At 46.6% G+C, this 22931-nt stretch overlaps 1 protein-coding gene across 2 annotated transcripts in view; it reads right to left on the bottom strand.

Annotated features, from left to right (window-relative positions):
• The window catches only part of ZSWIM5 (zinc finger SWIM-type containing 5), a 97253-nt gene that overhangs the window by 55978 nt on the left and 18344 nt on the right, over nt 1-22931 (bottom strand). Inside the window, exon 1 of one of the 2 annotated variants that reach the window (XM_068198598.1) lies at nt 709-742. The exons of the other annotated variant lie outside the window; for it this stretch is intronic. Coding sequence (XP_068054699.1) covers nt 709-727 — 19 coding nt within the window. The 5' untranslated portion in view covers nt 728-742. Of the gene's footprint in view, nt 1-708; nt 743-22931 lie in introns of those variants that run through there. 2 annotated transcript variants of the gene reach the window in all.

Here is a 22931-nt window from a genome sequence, read left to right on the forward strand (position 1 = left end):
TGCATGAAAAGTCAGGCTGGTCCAAGTTGACCAAGCACAGTAACAGATGAGAGACTGAGAGTAATGACCCTGGAGACACTGCTCTTCTCTGAGGTCAGGGACACCCAACCATGAGGGACACAACAATCAGGGAGGAGACCTGGCCATCACCTGCAGACAGAGCAGGTGCAGACACACTGTGGCTGCCATGGAGCACATCCGTGCCACTCAGCCAGGCTGAGTGGCCACAAGCACCCCAAGCTCACTGCAGTCACGAAACAGCACCCACACGCTCAAGACATAACGCTGTAACCCCCTGCCTTGGGGACCACGAAGGCTCAGTGGTTTCTGCTGTCACCATTCCTTCCATACCCCCCACCCAGGAAGAGGACCCCAAGCTCAGGCTGTTGCCAACGCTCCCTGACCAGCACCACCCAGGACAATACTCCTACACACAGATTTGCCAACCAGCAGCTGTTAAATGCCCACACAGGTCCTATGCATTCCCACATAAATAACCCATGTAGCAAGGAGATCTCTGCAACACACTTGCCCTGTCACTGACCTACGAGGAAAGGATGTGCAATAAGGTCCTGAAACTTTAATGAATCACTGTGAAAAAGAATGTTACAGTCACTAGCTTAAAAATACACCGAAATCACAAGCAGTTTCAATGGAGATGAAAGATGAAGGAGGAAGACGCCTCTTCAACAGCCCAGATCTACTTACCTCTAAAGGTCCAACACATACTGGTATTTCTGAAGATGTGGCTGGACCTCCCCCGGCTGGCCAGCCATGCTCTGAAAGCACAGGATCTAGTCTCTACTCCTCAGCTCCTTCCCCTGCACTTGCTTTCAGCATTGAACATCGTTCACACCCCCAAAGTTAGCCAGACACGCAACTGATCCTCCAGATAAACAGCCCGACATCTAACAGCGCTTCTTGGGCTACAGCCACAGACCATCAACAGAAGAAGCGAAGCTGTGATCTGAAATCTTATCTGGTCGCTGCAGAAACGCGGCGGAGAAGGTCAGCTTTCCATCATTCAGCAAAGGCATTCAGCGCCAGCACACAAACACTAAAAAATATCACTGTTGAGTTAAGACAACTTTGGGGTTTCTGCTTTGCAGCCAAGTATCACTCAGCGGCCATTAAACAGATTTTTTAGCCATCAGTGGAACATTAGAAATTCCATGAATCTGAAGTTTATTAATTCCACAATACAGTTTATACTTTTTACAGGATTTATACTCCTTGGCTTCACTCTTTCAGCTATAAATAAAACCATTTGCTAAGTTGGCTGATACATCGCAGCCCATGACTGGCACATTTATGCAAGTTGGCTGAAAAACAAGATGGTTCAAGGAATCGCCAGAAACACTAAATCCAGTTATTTCAAATCTATTTTGAAACATCTAATAAATCTGCAGGGATCACTTGAGATACAGAACTGGCTAAACTCGAGTAGCCATGCTTCTGAACAGCATCCCTGACATTTATGAAGTGGCTAATGTGCATTTTACAGCTTTCTCTCTCAAGTCCTTCACAGTCCATTGCATAATATTCATGTCTTTGGATAGTCTTCAGAAGGGAATGAAATGGAAACAGGAGAAAGAAATGGCAAAAGAGATCCAGCAGAACTGACTTATAGGATCCCCCATGCCTTTCCACAAGCTTGAAATAGAAAAGAGATCTAGGGTTCTCAGGTTCCCATCTTGGTGGAGTGCACCTGGCAGGGATAGGTTCAGGGGTCTTTGTACCGCAGGTATCCCAAGCCAGAGGCCCGTGAAGACAGTGTATATACAGGCTCAGCACAAGGTGGATCTGGTCTATCAAAAAGCTCCAGCAAGAAAGTGAGCCTCCATAGCTACTCCCTGAGTCAAAAGCAGTTGGAGAGCTCAGAGCCTTGTGAGGCTGGGCCAGTGGTGACTAAATCTGCAGGTTTTGGGGCAGATGGAAATTCTGAAATCTGCCCAAAACTCAGAGCTTCCCTGGTTAGCAAGAGACAAGTAATGAAAGACCTGATCAGAGGAGAAAAAAAATAAATCTATACAACTCAAATTTCTTATCATAGCACTTGCAATCTGTGCCCTGAAAACTACTTGTGAACAGAAAGAGACTGGCCTCAGGATACATCAAGAGATCTTATCCCAGCACACCAAGAGACTGACAGCAGTTTTGCTCCTCCACTAAGAGGAGCAAGCCAAAGGAGAAGGCACAAAAGTAATCTCATAGGGAGAGGGCTGTGTAGAAAACCCTGAGCTAGAGGTGGGGCCTCAACACTCAGTCGGAGATTTTGCATGCTTACTTCCTGAGCAAAAGCAAAACCCCTGGCAAAGCTGCTCAGACAAGTGATGATTAGCACTGCACAACCAGGGCAGGCTCTCCAGGAACTCAAGGTGTGCGGTGCTCCCAGCCATGAGAGAGCAATTTGAGCCCTGGGGAAACTGCAAAAACTTTCAGGCAAATAGAGATGTGATAAATAAATTGGAGCATTAATAGATGAGAGTCAAGGTCCAGGGCTTCCCTCTCTGCTTCAGGCAGGAGTTGATTTTCTCTCAGTCACCAAAGCCATACTTCTGAGTGTTGGTTTGGGGCACTCCAACCTCCAAAACTTACAGCCTGGGTATGCTCCTGATAGCTACACGTTGGGTTTTCCTTACCTGAAAGCATCTTTATTCCTTGAAAGTCGCTCCTCTCACTTTTTATCTCCCAAACAGCAGCAAGAGATAGTTGCCAGCAGCTGTGTTTCATCCATGGAAATACCAACCATTCTGGAACGTGCAACACTTGATAAACATGAAATCCAATGGGACGTTTTTATCCCTGTGCCCTGTCTGGCTGACAGGTGATGAGACCACAACCCCTAACAGACACTGCAGTGTAATTCACCTCCCTGCCACCCCCAGCCCTGTCCAGAGAACACTGCTGACCAACACCACTGTAGCACCCAAGGCACAAGCCTACCCAGAGGTTTCCCCGCCTCTGCTTCACTTGCTGGGAGCCAAAAAGCAAATAATTCATCATTCCCTGCCCCTCCCTGGTGCAACTGCTCAGAAATTGCTGAGTACGACCCTACTTATCGCTGGATGTAGTGCAGTTCTGTTTTCTAATCCCCTACATCTGCATTTTGTACAGCCCTTTTCTAAGGCTCTTCACATTTGTTTCACAGTTTATCGCCCTGTTCAAGCAAGATGACGCATCTTTAAACTTTCCACTCAAAAGAAGCGCTGAGGAATGAAACCATTCAAAACCGAAGAAGCTGCCTCAGAAAATAGTCCCCACAGAAAAGGGCCAGCAGGAGTTTTTTTTTGAAGTCATAAACTTAATGAGACATGGGATTATCTCTTCTGTTGGAAAGACTCCTTGTTCCTGGTATCATAACAAAGTGGTGAACCATTTGAAGGCTTTTCTTCTTAAGTTTTGTTCAAAAACGAGGACAATAACAACTGAACTCAGGGGAAAAAAAAATTGTTTCCCTATGTGGACACAGAAAAGCATTCCCAGCACAGACTTAAGGAACAGCTCATTCTCTATGCCAGTTCAAGAAGTCCTTGCAACTTAGATGACCCTAAAGCAATATAGGTCCTATAGGTGTACCCTGAAGTTCCCTCAGTGATACATGCCAGCAGTCAGAAAAGGCTTATCATGGTCTCTACAAGCTCAAATACATTCCAGAAATTTTAGGTCCCTGTATGCAAATAAGATCAGTCCAGTCTGGCAAAGTTTTTTGTACTGGAAAAGCCAAAAAGGAGCCAGGCAACACACAGCACAGAGATAACAAGATCTAAACACAGAAACGCCGCTGCTGCTGCCTGGAAGCCCATGGGGTTGACTTTTACATCCTTCCCCCTTAAACAAACCTCAGCTTCACACTCACCCACAGTCTCTGGGGACCCCCATCTCACAGAAGACAGCATTGGCTCAGTTTATCTGGGCTTGGGGGCCTGCAGGGTCTGGCAAGCACACGTACACCAATCCAAGCAACAAGGACACCATCAACAGACAGGGAATCATTTCATCCCATGTCTTCAAACCACCAGCCCACTCCTCCTCTTTGCCCTCAACACCACAGGGAGTCTCTGATCCCAACCAGCTCCCTGAGCACAGCCCCCAGCGCCTTGCAGTTCAATACAGGGGCTCTCTGTGGGGGTCTGGACTGGGTTTCAAAGACAAAACATTGCCAGAACAGAAAAACCCTGGGTAAAAACCAAATGGGCAGCTCTGCAGCTCTACATCAGGTCTGCAGGAAGCCAAGGATGACTACGAGCACCCAACGGACACAGTCCCCCAGCAGGGGTGCTAAGCCAGAAACCACATGGCCTGGTGACCCCGAAGAGCACACACTGCCTCCCACGTTGAAGCCTTGAAGGGTTATTTGTACACACAGCCATGTTCAATCAGGGCAGCCAGAGACACTGCTGTGGCTCCAAGGAGAAGCATACACACAGCCTCCCCTCATGGTAGAGATGACTTGACCAGCTCAGTCAAGAGCAGCACCAGGCTGAGCAACAGCCATGGCACGGGTGGGGCAGTACCTTCCATGGGAGGGTTTGGGCAAGACAGAAAGAAGAGGGGAAAGCCAAGTCTGACTTGGCCAGCAGCAGGCTGGGACTACAGATTATGCCCTAGTCCAAAACACAACCTGCTGGGAGCAGAACCCAATGCCTTTCTCTACCATGGCTGGTCTTAGAGAGTTGGTGCCATCAGATCAAACCCCTGTGGCCTCAGCTGAGCCCTGGGAAAATGTTGGGAATATCTGTCATCCCTTTGCCTTGGTTTAGCATCTGGAGAAGGCAGGACCCTCCACACAGCAGGCAGATGGTACAGTCACTGCAATTTCAGAAGAAATCTTCTGATGCTACATGTACACCCATTTTTCTGCAGTCTGCCCCAGCAATGTTCCCACATTGAGCAAAAAACAACCCAAACACTCTCCTTAATTAGGTTAAGTTAGCTGTTTTCACAGCTTTTAAGGTTCAAGCTAGACTGATTATCCATGTACCCATAGCATTAGCAGGGCTGGCTGCCTCAGATCTGAGTTCATCTTTCTTAGATCCAAATAAATGAAAGGAAAAAAAAAGATGAGCTAAAAAAAAAAAAAAAAAAGCTTTTGGTCTCCCATCACATGATTTCTTACTCTCACCTGGGTTTGGCACCTGGGCTAATGGGAGAGCCTGTTCACACTAGCAGCAGGAAAACAGTCCTGGGCCTCACAGTCCAGCACATCTCCTTCCCTGGGCAATCCCCACACAGCATGCAAGTTATTACAGATGGCTTCACCAACCATAACAAAACAAAGCACCCAGTCACCTCGAGATCGCTTGCAGCCCAGCTGTCCTGGAGAAGGGACAACCCATCCCATCACTGGGCTAAGGCACAATCAAATATTTAAATGAACGTTTCTGCTTCAGGTCAGCTTCGTCTTCCTCCTGCCGCCGGCTACTGAGTGGAGAGCGATCTCCTTGCATTGCCGTGACAACCTGAGGATGGGTTACAGCCATGGCTGGGCTGCTGAATGGCAGCGCCGGGTACTTGACATGCGACAATGGGATACGTTTGCCTTTTTTCAGAAATGAGAGGCTGACATTGTGAAGCGGTTAAAGCCAGACATCCAAGCGAGGCCATCACCATACACGGGCTCAAAAGGCTTTGTCTGCCCTTCTAAGAGAAATTTCATAATATGCGAGGGTGAGCAGTCAGCAAAAGGCTTGGATAGCTCGACTTATAATCATCCCCAGCTTCCTCACAACAGCCCTGAATACATCTTTGATTGGTTATGTATAAGAGGAGCTGTCCCCAGCGTGGTGCCAGACATGTGCGACACAGACCTGGGTCAGACTCCTGAGCAGGAAGAAGAATTCTGTTCAGCAGCAATGCTTAAAGGGGGGGGGAATGATTATAGTAATAGTAGTAATAACAGTAATGGTAGTAATAATAGTAATAGTAGTAATAAAAATTTTTTAAATTACATTATTAATACGAATTTGGACTTACTATTGAAAAATGTGGCAATTATTTAATCCCAAATGGTTTCAAGATATTACTGGTTCAATTGTCATTCCCCCCTCTGCAGGCAGGGTGAAGAGCCAATTCCCAGGCTATGGCTGTTATTCCTGAGATGGGCACTTCCACACAGCCCCTCTGCTTCTCAGTCCAAAGGGAAGGGCCACTCATCCTGAAGAGTGCCCCACCACCCCCAGCATTCCCCCAGGACCCCAATCCCAGCCCCTAAGAGGGGAGGGGTGTGGATCCCGTGCTCATTCATTGCACAAGTGACTTTCCTGTTGTTCCAGGCGAACAAAAGCCGAGCGGCACAGTGGGCCCTGAGAAGAGTGCCTTCCCTTTAATAAACGTGATTTCAATCCCAGTGAATATTCATACAATTACCCTAGCTCTAATTTATATAAAATGACAGCCTGCAAACCAGAGATGATTGAAGAGGACCAAAAATCATTTTGTTTGATTACAATCTCTCCTCCCTCCTCCCCCCCTCCCCACCACCTTCATTATCTTTTATGGCTATTTAAACTCTGGACACTGCATATTCATCTCAATTCTCCCTCCATCTCTCCTTCTGTTTGTGGGTTGCTGCTGCTTTTATTTTTTCTCCCCCTCCCATCTCTCTCTCTCCTTTCATTGTAATTTTCTTCTTGCTTCTGTTGTGCATTCAGGGATTTGAGGAGGTTTTCAGGGGGAGTGGGGGTGGACTTCATTTCATAAAAAAAAAAATACTGTGTTGTCTGGATAGAAAATTACATTTGCATGCTCGAGGGGCCTGAGGGCTTCTCTGTGGGCTTGGCAGAGATCCTACCTCGGGGAGGGGGAGGGAGGTGGAAGATGCTGATTTGATTTCCTCCTCTTCCCACCCCTTCCCCCTTTCCTTTCCATATTATGTATGTCTGCCTGATTTTTCTTTTCTTTTTCTGCATGTGCAAACCACTTGAAGAACAATGGCACAGATTAGAGGCCTTCCTTAGGGCTGTTTATGAATGCAGTTGTGGAGTTCAGCAAAGCAGAAACATTACATACAGTAATTGGACATTTAATTACTAATGAAGCTAGCAACTGAATTTTTTTTTCCAAGGGTCTGAAGCAATGTGACAGACCCTCCAACTGCAGGTTTAATTATGGCTGGAGATGGGCTTAATACTCCCCATCCTGCACTCTATTACCCTCTCAAAAGCCCTTCTGCCTTTTATTTGTAATTTTTATGTCCCTGCCACATCCACAGGGAGAAACATCCTGATGCTCCATCAGACAGGATGATGCTTCTGCTGCTGCTCTCAATTGCTGTGAAGCCAAAGAAACCAGTCTTGGACAAGCTTCCTACAGAGTCAGCTCTCTTAAGAGCATGGAGGGAAGAGACCTGTTTTGGTGGCCAAGAATATCCAGAACAAATCTCTCCTTGATTATATTTCACTTTTGGCCCAACCTAATTTTTGACATCTCAGGTTTCGATCCCTCTTTTTAAGAAATCAAATACTCAGGTTGTTTATCCCCACATGGGGATATTCAGTTTCCTGCTATAACTTAAAGCTTAAGTTTTCTTTTCCTGCCTCCACCTCATCCAGCCACTGACTGCTCCAAACTCCCAGTTTTCCATAGGACAACTGGAAATGAAGTCTCTACATGGTAGAGGAACCAGAGCAGGCTCCAAGCAGTGTGAGAGCAAAGGTTTGTCCCCAGAAAGTTTTGCTTCTGAAGGGCTATAATCAGGCATCAGTACAACACTGGGCTGGTTTCCAGAAGGAGAGGTGAGTAGGTCATGGGTCAGGGGGAGTGGGGAATTAGGTACCTGAGGACTCAGTCCTATCACTGGCAGCACATCACAGAGGACCTCAAAATGACAAGCCAATGTGCACTGGATCACAGCTTTCACCTCTATCTTGTCTCTGACAAGGAGTGACAACCCCCAGAGAGAGCTTCTCCCTTGCTTCTAGCAAGAAGCAGCTTCAGAACTTCCTGAGCTGGAAGCTGCATCTAGACCATCTGGTTTAACACCACTGAAATGGGGCTGGAATAGGGTTAACAAGCATCTTTGGAGTTTTCTCATCTCATTCTGCCTCACTGAGTTTCATTCATTGCAGGTCTAATTTCCTTCTTCAGGTGAAAGGAGACAAAGTGCCAAGGCAATCCCACCTCCTCGTGCAGAGTGCTAAGCTCCAGGGAACTGAACCTTCAGCTTCAGTTGATCAAAAAACCTTCTAATTGATTACAGATGAATGCTGTACAGCAGAACTGTTGGATTTTAAGAGCAAAGAGAGCACTTTTGTAAAATGTCATATGCATATTGGGATTTTTCTTTCCTGGTTTTAATGACAAAGTGCAAATTTGGAGGTTGGGGGAAGAAAAGACAGGAGAAAGAGTAACAGATGTGAAAAGATGAAAAATGTTCCTAAAGAACAAATCACCCATTTCTTCCTCCAGATCTCCCAGCACATCATATGGAAGACTGTACACTCTCAAGATTTCACACTAATCCTCACGTGTGTTACAGAGTGAATGACCAGCATTCAGTCAGGACCCATGGATTCAACTGGCCTGCACATTCTTACACCACCTCTGGTCTCAGGAAGGACTTGTATCCATGAGAACGTTGTGCCAATTGAGCTAAATTGGCCACTAAAAAATGGAGCAGTCAGTATCCTACTTGTACAGGTTATGGTGGAATTCCTATGCTATCATGGAGGGACTAAGCCAGCAGACAAGGCTCCTCTAACATCAACTGCAAGAAAATCATCTACATACCCCAAAGGACTGGGATAGCATCATGTCCAGGCAGCACCGGTGTCTCCAGTGACTATTAGAGATCTTGGAAGACTGTACTGAAAAAGACACACAACTTTTAGACAGTGGACAGCAGGCAGGAGTCCCTCTCAAATAGCATGTGCTCGGATAATAGATGCAATTTCCCCCTGGATTTGCCTTCCAAATGTGGGATTCAGCCAGTAAGCCCATCAAAAGTTCACTGGCACCAGTGAGAGGCCTTGCTGCTCTGCTGCCAACTTGGATCCTAGACAACTTGCCCCTGGCTGTTTTAGAAGCAGATACCATATTCCTTGGATTAGGAGCAAGAGTCTGCACCAAACCTCTTCCAAAACTTTGCCCAGTTCCTCAGATTTGACTGAATTCAGGACATTTTCTGCTGCATGAACAGTTGGGCAGAAAGTCCCTGGTGATACAGAAACATAGCCCTCATTCATCTTCCTTGCCCAGGGAAGCAGTCTAGAAAAAGACTATATCCAAGAACTATTTCTAATTCCCTTGACATGATTTTCAACCTGTTCTCCACACAGAGATGCAGCCAAAGGACTCAGTCAGTGCTTTAGTAAGTCTTTCCAGGTCCTTTTTCAAATCAGGCTAAACAATAGGGGTCCACCACAAAGCTTGGCAATATGGGACATGGGAGGATCCCATCCATGGGGTCATGGGAGGATCCCCCAACCCTGGCAATGTCGAAGGCCATGTTGGATGGGATTTTGAGCAACCTCGTCTAGTGGAAGGTTGGAACAAGATGATCTTGAAGGTCCCTACCAACACAAACCATTCTATGATTCAGAAAGGACAAACAGGCCATACAAGCTGACATCTCCAACCAAAACCTGCTACTGAAAATTGGATGCAATCAAGAAGAGGGATCTAGTGACCTGGGCTCTGCCCTCACCTCCTGTCAGCTACTTCAGCATGTGGTGGCCACCTCATGTTTCAAAGGAATGCCAAATTTCACCCAGGGGCATCTCCAGGAACACTTCCAGCTGACTAGCAGCATCCTCTGCCCTTTGGGAGCTCACAGTTGCCAATTCAGTGCTACAGAAATGCTGGTGGCCAGACTCATCTGCTTTCCTGCGTGTCAGAATTACACGACCCATTGACCCATCTCACTGCCTTCACCTTCTCAGAGACCTTGTGGCACCATGAACACCTGCTCAGGGTCACCAGGACCCAAACTTCCAATCACACTCATCAACTTCAGCTGTATTTTAAACTATTTGAAGCAACGGCGGTGAACGTAAAACACAATCTAAATATAGACTATATGACAGAATGTAGCCCGGGTGTGAGCTGCCTTTGACCAGCACAGCTCCATGCACCCCCCACCATAAGGAATCACACTTTGCCCAAGTGACCTGCAACTGCTGTTGTCCATCTGAGAGCCCTTAAATGAGATCTGCTTTACAGAAAAGGATGAACACCCTCCTGCTGAAGTCTGGGCCTCATCAAGATGTCTTTAGTCAGATATTCAACACTTAATTGCTTTTGAAGACCAAAGAACCCCTCTTCATTCTCCTCCCATGTGTTTATCTTCTGCAGAAGTCAGCTGCTGAGTTTGCAGGAGAAAGATCAAATAACAACTAAAAGAAGTTTTAAGATGCACACCCACTGCCATTAATCATATTTGTAATATCTTCCTTCCCTCACTGCCTTGAAAATGCCTATTTCCAGACCCTGACCAGCCTGCTCCCTACAAACACGGTGTGGTGCCCATCAGAGGAACAGCTTTGGTGGCAAAAACATGCTACCAGGTGTAAGAAAGTATTCCCTTACTCAACATATCCACTGATGCTGGGCAAAGATGCCAGCAGGAAACCAGGAGGACATGGAGGGTAAGTCCCGTCCAAAGTAGCTCCAAGTTTGGAAGGGAAAGGAGTGCAAGAACCTTCTCCAGCCCTTGGCCCATGGGAAGATCTGTGGGAGGGAGCTGGCTTCTCTGGCAATGCTAGTGCTCCTTTGGAGACCTGGTCCTGGAGACCTGAGCTCACACTGCAAGAACTAGCTGAGATTTGGGGACCATTCACATCCAGAGGCAGCTGCACTTAGATAGAGCTTCCCTGCTTTAAGGGACAACAGACCGTTCAAACCACTTCAAAAAGGACACATCTGCCCAACAGTTGACTTTTTACCAGCTGTCTCATGGTCCAAAATATCCATCACCTTCCCACACATTGCCATACGCTGCACATCGACTGAGATGTCCCAAACACCCTCCAGATCCTGCCATAAAACTAGTTCACATCAAAACCTGTTCACATCAGAGTCAAGATCAGAGAGGAGCCTGATTTCCTCCAGCTCTCCCACCATGTCCAAAATGGCCTCCCAGTACCCATTCACTCCCAGGGATTTTCAAGATTTAACTCATCTTTGCTCCCAGTTTGGGGGGTTCAGGGTGCAGGGCAAGGCTGGGATGGCAGCCCAAGGCTCACACACAATGAAGGAGAGTAGAAAAGCAGAGCGCAGAAACCCACACCAAGGACATTTGCTCTCCAGCAAGACCAGAAACATTAAGCAAGCACCACAGCATTGCTCAACACTATCTGGATGGAGACAGGGGGGCCCTGCCTGTTTCTCACCATTGGGATGGGGGTAAAAAACAGCAGACCCCAGGATCCTGGCTCCTCCTGGGGAACGTGGCACTCAGACACCCATCCCAAACCACCCCTGCTTTGAACCCCAGCAAAACCCAGTTAAAAACAACCGCCCCTCCCCGAGAGCCCGCTGTCATGCTGGACAAGGACACTGCTCTTGAGCTGGACTCCCTTTCAGCATCTCTAACTTGACACAGCTGTTCACTTCAACTGCTAAAAGCCAGTGTAAGCTGATTTTGCAAAGAGCCCGTCTATGTAAACTGTGCTGTTCCTCCAACATAAATAGTACGATTCTGGCTTATAATTTCAGCAACTTGATGTTTTCTTGGCCAAGAGTGAACCCAAGCAACTGGAGATGGAAGCAACTTCAGAAAATGTGGCCAACCGCACAACACAGACTGAAAAACTCCCAAAGAGGACCTTGCTCATAGCCACGTGGCTGAACTAACACCCCATCACTGCAGGTCACACCCACGTGCCCCACGGGCAGGTGAGTGCTTTGCACTGAGACACCGCACCCTGCAATGTGCTCCTATCAGCCATGGGGTATCAAGGGAGATACACAGCAAAGCTGGCAGAGAACCAAACCAAATGCAAAAACCACTTAGGAGTCAAAAATATCCCAAATCTAATCCTGTTCCTCGTAAAAGCAGGTCCTGAAGTCTGGATTTTTATGACAAAATGTTCTTGCTGGGAAAAAGAGATGAGGCATGCATGTTGGTGTGGAGGGTCTACAGCCTCCACTACCACCATCCTAGTTCCTCATCCTTCTGTCTTGGTCCTAAGCAGCCAGGACAGCTTGGTGACAGCCAGTGGTGGTCCTGATCTCACCTGGATGACACTCAAGATGCTGCATGCCCTATTTAACAGAACCCACATCACACACGGCATGGTCCTGAGGGACACAGGGACCTACACGTCTTCAAAATCTCAGCAAGGTTCTGGCCATGCTGTCTGTATGGAGTGTCTACATGTGTACACAGTCAGACACTGTACATAGTCTCTACATCCATGTACTGTCCTACTGAAGTGATGCTGCTTCTTTGTTCCCTGGTGCAGAAAGCATCCTTTGAGCTAAGAAGATTTCAAAGCTCTCCACTCTTCACTGCAGCCAGAGATAAATACATTAGGATACAAGGAATTAATAACTTAAGACAACAATTCTGAGTTTAATAGAAAATGTTCCTCCCACCCCTCTCTCTGAAGAGGAGGATGGCTGTTAAACCTGTGCAAAACTTGCATTAATTCACCAACTGTTTCCATGGCAGAAATGGGTGATGCAGTGAAGTCAGTGACTTCATTTCCTGAGGACACCAGATCTTGCTCTATGCTAAAAATAGAGATTTGTATTTTAGGTCTGCGAAGGGATGCTGATTTTTAAGCTTCCTTGGAAATCTCTGCAAAGGCACATACCTGAGCAGGAATCAGTACCCAACATGATTTGTCACTTTGAGACAGCAAGACCGAAGCAGTTTGTCAGGAAAACCATCCCCTTGCTTCCTTCATTGCCCATCAGAAAAACATGATGCCCACACTGGCTGCTCATGGTTTGATACCAAAAGCAAGGAGATGCTAATGCAGCTCAGAGAGGAGATGGGCCGAAGTCTCAGGAGATTAATCTGCCACACATGGAAAGTAACTGTCAGCATGAAGTTGAGGAGATGACACAGACGTTAAACACAAGCGAGAAATCCACAGCACTTTTTCCTGGGCAGTCGGCGTGAGACAGTGGAGCCATTTCACACACCTGAGCGATTTTCAGCAGCCTGCTGACACTCACTTCCCTCCCCTCCCAACTGCGCAATTTGTTTTCAGAGTTAATTACAAAGAGAGATCAACATCGACCTGAAGAAATCAGGCAGCACCTCAGCTATTTTTGGAACAAAAAGCACAGGACAGAAGGTCCTTTGATGAGTAGAGAAGATAGCCAAAATAAATATTTTATGCTTCTCTGTAATTTTTTCCCTTTTGTTTTCATTTAACATCTTTGATCGTTTTAAAACAAGACCCACTCTCATGAATTCTCTCCTAATTAAATGTTCTAATTAAAATGCACCACACTCCATAAATTCACTCTCATTTCCAAAGCTGGGTTTTAATCAGGAGGGCAAATAACTCTGATCTCAAAGTTGAAAGGGAAAAAAAAAAAGCCACCCCACATTCAACTGATTCAACAACGTTTAAAAAAAGAAATCTACCCCAAGACCTTGAGGGTAAACAGGAACATTTGCACCCACTTAACGTTGCCAAGATGACACTGGCAGGCAACGCGTCTCTTCCTGAGTCTGTAGATCAGCTAGCATAATAGCAGGGTCTATCCTAACACAAATATTTACTCTGATTTCTATTTATGTAAATACCTGGAAGGCAAGGTGGTATTTACAGATCACTACAATCAATTTAACCACTGTCCTACCTGTCTTGCCTAGCATGTCCCTAGTCTCTGTGCTGAAAATCCTCACAGACCCAGAGAATTCAGGCATCTACTTAAGGAACAGTCAAGTAAAATTCCTCTTAAAAGCAAAGGCTCCAACAAGAAGAAAGCCCCTGAAGCCACCAAACATGAGTTTGCCTGTTGTTGGGATAAGTATCCCATGTCCACCCCAAGAGACTGGAAGGATGAGTCTTAGCACTGTTTATTTTCCCCTGGTTATTAAGCAGGACACCTTACACAACCATGTTGTATGCTGGACAGATGCTAAGTGTCAAATGTGCAAACTTTAGATGCAGTCCATTGTACATAAGCTCTTCTCCTGCTTGGAACAAAAAAATCTCCTAAAACCAACTTCCTCCGCTCCCAGCTGGGATACACGCTTCTGTTTAGTTTTCTGGAAAGGAAAAGGATCAAACTGGCCAATTTATGACATGAGCAGATTTCTGCATGTGTGATGACATCCTAACAGTGCAAAATGGCATGGATCCACTCTTCAACCTTCAACTGGCATTTTTCCCTCTTTGCCAACATACCTCTATGTATTTTATAGCAGTTTCACATCACACACAGGCAAAGGTTCTCCGCCAAGGGTTTTCCATTCCAGCATTTAATTGGTTTGTCTTCTTTCCCAGTGATTTGGTCCTTGTGAGGACATCAGCTGAGTATTTTAACACTCAGTCTACATCTGCAGGAGAAGAGCATACTTTCTCACAGTCCGAAATAGCTTAAAAATTGGTTTTGTTTGGATGGGCTTCAAACAAAAAAAATATTTCTATGCAACCAAGCCTTTTTTCAACCCAAAGTGTCTTTCTTTCCCCCCACTCCCAGAACATTACAGTCACGTAACATAAACATTACCAAGGGCACTGATGGTGAGGCGGGTATGTGGTAGCAAACAAACAACTAATTTCTGCTTCCGGATACAAGGGTTGCTATGAATCTTGCACCCATTCAATGCTTCACCACAGCTTCACCAGCAGATAAAATGGGGATTTAGAGAAAAAAGCCCTACTTTAATCACTGATCTTCAAGATGACAGCTATGCTGCAAAAATAAAACACATTCATGAAGCCCTAAAGGAAAGATCAATGGTTTCAGGTTTCAGGGAGATTAGACTGTATATTTTTTAAGTTCTGCAATATGAATTTGGTTTAGACAAAAAAGAATAAAGTGGGGAAGAAATGTAATCTATAACACTTATTCATTCAGAGTTTCAAAGTCCTTTATTATTTTGGAGACACTACTGCATCACAATTCCCAAGCAACCAAGAATGTGATTTTTACAGCAGCATTAACCATCACAAGCAGAAAGCCAAGCTCCTGGCACCCTGAGGAGAACTGGAACCACCTGGTACTGGTATGCTTGGAAAGGAGGAGCTGGTATCTTCCACTTTGTTCCCGTTATGGAGTTTGCCACCAGCTTTGTCAAAGTAGCCATCAAGAGCCTCAATCTGACCCACAGAGGCTCACCACACACTGTCCTGGAGTATTTGTCATCTTCTGAGCTTCTGCATCTTAAAGAACATATTGGTCCAGTACTTGGTTAAAGCACAAAGATTTCAGGAAAAAAAAAGAAAATCCTTGCTACGTTTCTGATGTGGTGGGTACTTTTCCACCCTGGTGCCACTTCAGGCGGCCCATGTCCTTCCCACTTTTCAACAGAGCTATTCCCTGCACTGCCCAGCTGGACTGGTCACCATGGGAAGCTAAAGAGACAGAAGCACAACATCTTCAACCCTTTTATGTTTGCAGATCTCTGTATGTTTTTCCTGCAAAGATGCACTCCCACAGCAGGAACATCAGCCACCTGAAAACAGGTCGGCATTCCTTAGCCTGACTACTTCTGCAGATTCTTTAGGGTAATCCTCTAATCTTCAGGCCCTCAGACCACTGCCACTGGGACAGGACAGACAACACAAAGGTGGAGAAGGAAGAGGTGGGGAACAAGAAATACATATTTGAAAAAAGAAACCAAACTACAAAAATAAGCAAATAAGAAGCAAATGAAGGAAGGATACTAAATCCCTGCCACAAGAGCATCAGCAAAACATGCTTGTGTTCCTCTGATAGCTCCTGCCAATCAACAGCTCACAGGCCAAGCTAAAGGTACTGCAGGAAGTTGATGTTGAAGACATTTGCAACTTCTTGTCCTCTAATATTCCTGCCAGGTGTAGGTTTTGTCTAAGCTAACATGCCACAGCAGGGATGCATAATTACAGGCAAGTTCTCAAAAATAGCAGGAGACAAGGTTTTCACTTTGCATTTGTACAATGCAAAGGCTCCCTTTCTTTGTCCAATGGCACAGAATGGAAGTCCAGAGCAAAATTCACCAGCTAAAGATTGTGGGGAATAGACTGTCTCCTCCAACCTCTTCAGTCACCTGATGGGGAAGAAAGCAGCTGGGACACAAACTAGTCCCACCAACACAAACATCCCAACCTTGAAGGGCAAAGTCCACCCCGCTCAACTCTTGGGTGGCTGCAATTAGCAATACACATCAGAACATCAAGTGAGCATTAAATCAGAAAGAAACACAGTTTCTACAGCACCCCAAGCCACGACTTTAAGTGGGGCACCCTCATAGAACAGCAGTGCGCAGAGCCTCACTGATCTATCCTTCATCATGCTGCTTGCAGGAGATTCACAGCCAACAGACAAGTGCTAAGCAGTTGGCCAGGATCTCCTCCCAGTCCTCAAGTCTCCTGAGATGCCAGGCAAGCAGGGCCATCAAAACAGATCCTCCTGCAACATGAGGTCATGACTGCAAGAGGGCAGCTCTGCTGGGAACCCAATACCTACAGGCAGAGTGACACAAGGACAAATATTAAGAGTCCGTTCTCAAAAAGAATGAGTTTCTTATAGAAATCCAGGAGATCTAAAAGGTGAGAAAGAGAAGCCTTAGGAAAGACAGAGAAGGACAGAGCACCTTCCCTCTGCCCACAGGCTAGAGCAGAAAGAAAAGGAGTAGGGATCTGCATCAGCCCCTAACAGCAGCTCACAGCCAGTGAAGCAAGCTCCAAGATGCTTCCCCCAGCACAGCAAAGACATCTCACAATGGTCAAAATGGAGAAGAGCTCATCTATTTTAGCTGCTGTGAAATCTCTGCATGCCAAAGCTGTTTAGAGAAGGGATGCCTCAGCTAGCTAGTCTGCTATTCTGCTGGCAAGGGTGAAACATCAGCCTCTTATTAGGTTTGCTGCCCAGATATCATCTAATTGTCACTCCAGTTTATGAGAAGAAGATCTGCATTAAGATAAGACAGGAGGAATTTTTGGGCCCAGAATGAAGGAAAACTAATTCCATCACCCTCCTGGTCTGAAGTGCCCTTCTGCCCACTGACAACTGCAGATCCAAAGAAACAGGATAGAGCGGAGAGGATTGTTACGGGTTCAAACAGGCAATTCAACCCCAAATATCAAAAAGCCTGCTCACTTTGAAATAAACATACTTGTTTAAAGTGCCAGATGGACTTCACATGCTGATCTCCTTTCAAAGCAGTAAAGGCTGCTTCGGCATAATGTTTATGTGAGTCTGGGGCAAACACCAGGGTGAATGGTGCTCCCTTCCCACAGCAAGTGGACTTCTTCCCCTACTTAGAAACATCCCTACCACACTCCAAATCACTCCTGCTGAGGGTCACAAGATTGAGCAGAGATAGTCTTGAACCCTTGTGGATCATACAGACAGAAGAAGTCTTGGAAGATGAACAACCCTGAGCCACCTCAGTCAGGACTGATCTTGTCCTACTCTGGACTAAAGCAACAAAACCCTCTGTTCTAACTGCTCATAGACCCTCCCTCTCCAGTTAGATCATCCCTAAAGTGCCCGTCTTCATCCTTAGCAAAGGGAACACAGACACAGAGAGTCTCCAACCAGGCCTCACCTGGAACACAGCATGAGCCTACCATGGCCTCACACCCATTCCCATCACGCTGACAACATGCTCCAAACTGGCACACTGAGGGGACTCCAACACCCACAAACCAGCAAGAGGACATGACCTCCCTCCTCTAAGGAAACACACTGAACTGTTGGACCAGGTAAGGCCACAGTTTAGAGAAATGACCACTTTCACTGAGTTTGGAAACAGCAAAGCCACTAGAGAACAAATTTAGAAATCAAGCCAATCAGACCACTGCATATCTGTTTTTGCTCTAATTAGACTTCTTTCCTTTAAAAAAAAAATCAAACCTCTGACTGTACAATGCCCTAGCACCCCCACTCCATCCCAAACTTAGCAGGCATTTTTCTATGTTACAAATTCCAAAGGCAGCTAATTAGTCAAGACTCAGCAAACTCAGGTTAAAAAAAGAAGCCGCTCCAACTCCATCAGGGAGGCAGATGGCAACGGCGTGTTTCAGACACTGCAGGCTGCATCAGCACTTTCTCCAGCCGATGGTGTCTGAACAGGGAGGGCTGCAGACTGGAGGCAGCACAGCAGTCCTTCTGCCAGAGGGCCACAAACAGGTGACTCACTGCCATGAAGAATTCTTCCCTGGCCCACAACACACAGCCCGGAAAGGCACACCATTGATTTATTAACTCGCAAGAAATGTTCACCTGCCATGGCTTGATCCTCAAGCAACAGTCCCAGCCTCACACAGACACAAGCAGTATTTAGTGGGGTACCCAAAGCTGGGCATTTCACCCTGCCTTTTCTCAGATCTGCTTCCCACCTCATTCGCTGGGATGCAGGAAAATATAGGGCAACTACCAATGGTGGGGGGAAGTGAAAACATACCATGGGAAAATCTGTGCTGGATACAAGAAGCAGTGAGCCCAGAGCCTATGCAGCACAGATGACTCTTCAAAGCAATCCCTTATGCCAGCAGGATCCAAGCCAGGTAGGCACAATTTAATTAAAATGACGTCAGCTCACACACAGGAGTCAGAGGTCCCACTGGACATGGTGCCCAGTGGTTCAGATATTGAGCAGAGACAAACAGAGGTCAAACTCGTTTGGACTCCATCCATTTATACTCCTTGCTTTTCTTTTCTCTTGGTTTTAAGCACGTCTTTACTTCAGACACCCTTCCTTGTACTCTTCCCAATGCCCTGAGCTCTCGCCAAAACCATAAGCCATCAGGCTACATAGTGAGCAGCATTTTCTGTTTGCAGCATCTCCTGCTCCTCTCAATCCTGTCCCACTCTTTCAGGACGTTGAGGCATGTCTCAGCTGAGAAGGAATGAAGAGGGCACAGCAGCAGGGGATACTTTACATCCATTGGGAATGTCAGCAAAGTCTCCCTTGGACCAGCCATAGGAAAAAAAAAACCTACAGAGTGATGGTGGGATGCTGGATTTGCAAGATCACTCAGCCTCTGAGCCTGAGCAGACCACAGACAACATGAAACTGTTTTTTCAGATGGTCAGTTCAGAATTTGCAGGTTCTCCTGCTGCCTACAGACACCACTACAAAAACCTGTACCATCTGCAGGCTCACTCCTGCCTTAGCTCAGTTATGGACTTGTGGTTACACAAAAACATCTGTAAGGAGAACACACATCACATTGCCAAAGCATCTACGCAGAGCAATGAAGAGCAGGTGACCAGTTTCAGCTAGAGCATGACCACAAAAGACCAAGTTCTCCAGAAACACCATGGCCCAGATCCATGGCAGCAAATGTTCTCCCTGCAGTTCTCCAGTTCACTTTGCACTACAGATGCAAAGAACCGCAACTCAGGGAACTCAGTGGCTAAGGAAGGTCCCACTCACTTCACTAGGATGCAGGATGCATCTGCTGACACATTCACACCCCTGTGTGAGGAGACCCTGACCATGGGCTAACGTACCTTTTGTGCTATACAGTGGAGGGCAACTTCCAGCTGAGAGGGTGAGGGCACCCATGCCCAGCACACTTGACTGGGTCCTGACTTGGCAGGACAGCAGCCCTAAGGGCTCCTTATCTGTAAGCTTCAAAGGAGTCCAAAAGATAAGGAGGGACCAGCTGCCCTGTAAGCACTATTAAATCCTCTTCAAAACATCCGGCTGGTGCTCCCAGACTGATCGATCAATAGCAATCAATTTCTGCTGACCAGCGAGATTTTGCAAGTGCCTGCTGCTCTCTGGAATGGGGCCATTAGCACCTAAAGTCTCAAACTAATAGCCAGTAATGAACATTTTACCTATGCTAATAGCTGGGTGAATGATAAATAGTGATTTCTCTAGCATTGTTCACTGGGGTGAGCAAACCTTCCAGCTGCAGCAAAGGAGAGAAGATAAAGGAAGACATGGTGCTTCTCTGGGAAGTTGGCTATTTAGAGGAACAAGGAAGAAACAGGTACCTAAAGAGACCAAGAACAAGAGCCAGGAAAAAGACATTTTTATTACATATAAGTAAATTATATATAACATGGGAGTCTCCAAGACGAAAGGGACTGAACACAATATAGCAACCAAACCCAAGAAGAAATACGTTTACCCTATCTTTTAAGTTAAAATCCTGAGTATTTCCACTGGCACCAGAGAAGCACAGTTCCTGGGAAGCAATATCCTCACATGTCCACTAATTCTGAGTAACAATAGGAGCTTTCCCCAATTGCACCATTTCCCTCCCAAGTGGAGGGAAATGGTGCAATTTCTTGTATATGTATGGATACTATGGAGCATCCATAGTGTGGCAGAAGGTCTGGGTTCACACTGATGCTGCTTCTCCTTGGAGACCTACCAGGGCCGGGCTTCTCTCCCCTCCTGAGGCCATGCACCTGGTAAGAGTTAAACTCCAAGGCTGGTTCCAGCTCCTGCTTTGTGGGTTTAATACGCCCAGAGCTGTCGCAGGGGTGTTAAACTCCCACTCTTCCAGTTCAAAGGCGGCTTTGCAGAGCTGAGCAGTCTTAAAATGCGCAGCTTTTCAGAAGTGTGACCTTTTCACAAGGTTTCCAATTCAGTAAAGGTTTGTTTCCTCCCTCTTCAAGCACGTTACTAATGGTAGTCATGAAACACCTCCTCCGACAGCAGCAGGCAGGCGGGCCAGGCTCCCCACTGGCCTTGAAATGTCATGACCGGCTGCCTTTGGTTATTGCCATGGTGCTTCTGCAAAGGCTCAAGGGCACAGAAAGTCACTGCACCATCATCAGGCATCAAGCCCTTGCACACTGGGTCTTGCACGCATCTGCACATCTCCTCCACCCTGCTGCTGTCCCCACACAGGGAGATGCCAGCGCAGACAGGGAGGGCAGCAGGAAAATGGACCGGGATCCACCACATTCCCCTGCACAATGCAGGGTCGGTGCTGCCCCATGCACACAACCCTCAACCATCCGCAGCAGGAGGGGTCTCTCAGAAAGCTGTTCAAATCCCTAATTGCTCTCCTCAATAAATCCACACATCTTTTTCCTGCAGATATCAACCTGAGAGACCTTTCCAGCCCTCCTCAGTGCCACATTGAGGTCACATCCACAGGTTTCACTGGCCATCTTTCTTCATTCTTGCTTGCCCTAGGACTTATCCAGGCAGAAGGAGAGTAAGATGAGAATTTTTACACATTTGCACCAACAAATCCTACAGCACACCAGAGGGGACACTTTCCACTGCACACCAGCCCTCACCCTATGCCCACTGCCCAGCTCATGGGCTCCTACTCTTGCCCCTCTCCACCAAGACACTTGCAGCTCCAATGTTTTCCACATGGCAATCCAAGAATAAAAACAGCTGCTGGGCAAACAAAGCAACACTTCATGCTGACAGGATGGACTCCATTGCCACCCAAAGGGACTTCTCCATCCTAAATGCCTACAAACCCACAAGCCCCCAAAGAGCCTAGGCACAAGGTGCTGCTTCTGGTTCCACCTGCACTGCCATCCCTCTCCTTCAACCCTAAACCCCTGTACACACCCTGTCTGCCCTCTTCGTCCTTCTCTGTTCATGCTGCCTGGAAGCCTCTTCCCATTCCCACATAGAGAGGGAGTTCTTGGGTGCAGCAGACAGTTTTCCCACATCTGGAAAGTGCCTCCACATGCTACCTAGCTATGCATGAAGCACGGAACCATTGTACTGCTCTGTCAGACTCCCTTCCACATGCCATTTATTTGCCTGTAAATGAACTCGACATTTCATATTTTGCCCCCTTTTTCCCTGTTTACACTACAGGAATGGGGAATGTGCTGTTGTCCCCTCCGAGGGCAGCAATCCAGCTCTCAAAGGCTAGCAATCCCACTGAAGATGGCACTACATACCCCCACCAAAACCAAACCTTTCCCACAGCTTTGTTGCTATGTTAAAACCAAGGACCCTTCTCCAGTTTCACCCTTATTCCAGGGTGTCCAAGTCCTCACCACATCAGCAAATGACCGGACACGGGTTTCTTTGGAGAGAGTCTGTAGAAATATCCACACAGTCCCTACAGCTCAGGAGGCTTATGTTATCTTAAAATATCTGGGATTAGTAATCTAAAGGCAGGTCACACACTCTGGAGGGGGTAGTGCTACACAAACTGTCCTCAAAACCAGGACCAGTGAAGTCCAGTGCCATTAAACTGCTGAGAGTCACTGTCACTGATGTGCCTGATGTGCCAGGTATTTCTGAGCTAACGGGACAGACCACTGGTCCCAAAGTTTACAATCTCCTAATCCAAGGCATTGTCAAGAATACTGCTGATGTTTGGAAGGAACACATTGTTTTTATGCTGACGAAGTTTCTCCAAATACAGGGCACAACATCACACAGACCAAGTTCAGAGTTTGGGTTATGTACTTCCCAGAAAAACTTCGGGCCAACCAAGGGGGAACTCCAGCCTTACACCAGACTCCATAAACTTGTCACACAGCTCCGAGGCAAGATGTGGTTAACCTGCATTTTGGCGTTTTCCCTGTACAATGCATATTTACCACATGGGTTTGTTTGGATGTGTTTTGCTCATGACTTGCTCTCTGGAGCAACTCCAAATCTGCCTCCCTCTTAAGTTGTTCTACAGTATAGTCATTCAAACTGATTGCAAACATCAGAAGCGAGGGCTGATTTCTTCATGTGCACTAATTCTAGACTAAGTCACCAAAGTATTTTCATAGTTATGTCAGCACTGTCTAGACAAACCATTAAAAACAGGATGCAATGATCATCAGAAATGCAATGTCAATTTTGTGCCCAGAGATACTGTGGGAGCCACAGGGAGAGACGAAAGGCCAAACCTGTCCCATTCCCGTAGGTTTGCCAG

Source organism: Anomalospiza imberbis, chromosome 9 (genome assembly GCF_031753505.1).
Source record: "Anomalospiza imberbis isolate Cuckoo-Finch-1a 21T00152 chromosome 9, ASM3175350v1, whole genome shotgun sequence".
Classification (NCBI taxonomy): Eukaryota; Metazoa; Chordata; class Aves; order Passeriformes; family Viduidae; genus Anomalospiza; species Anomalospiza imberbis.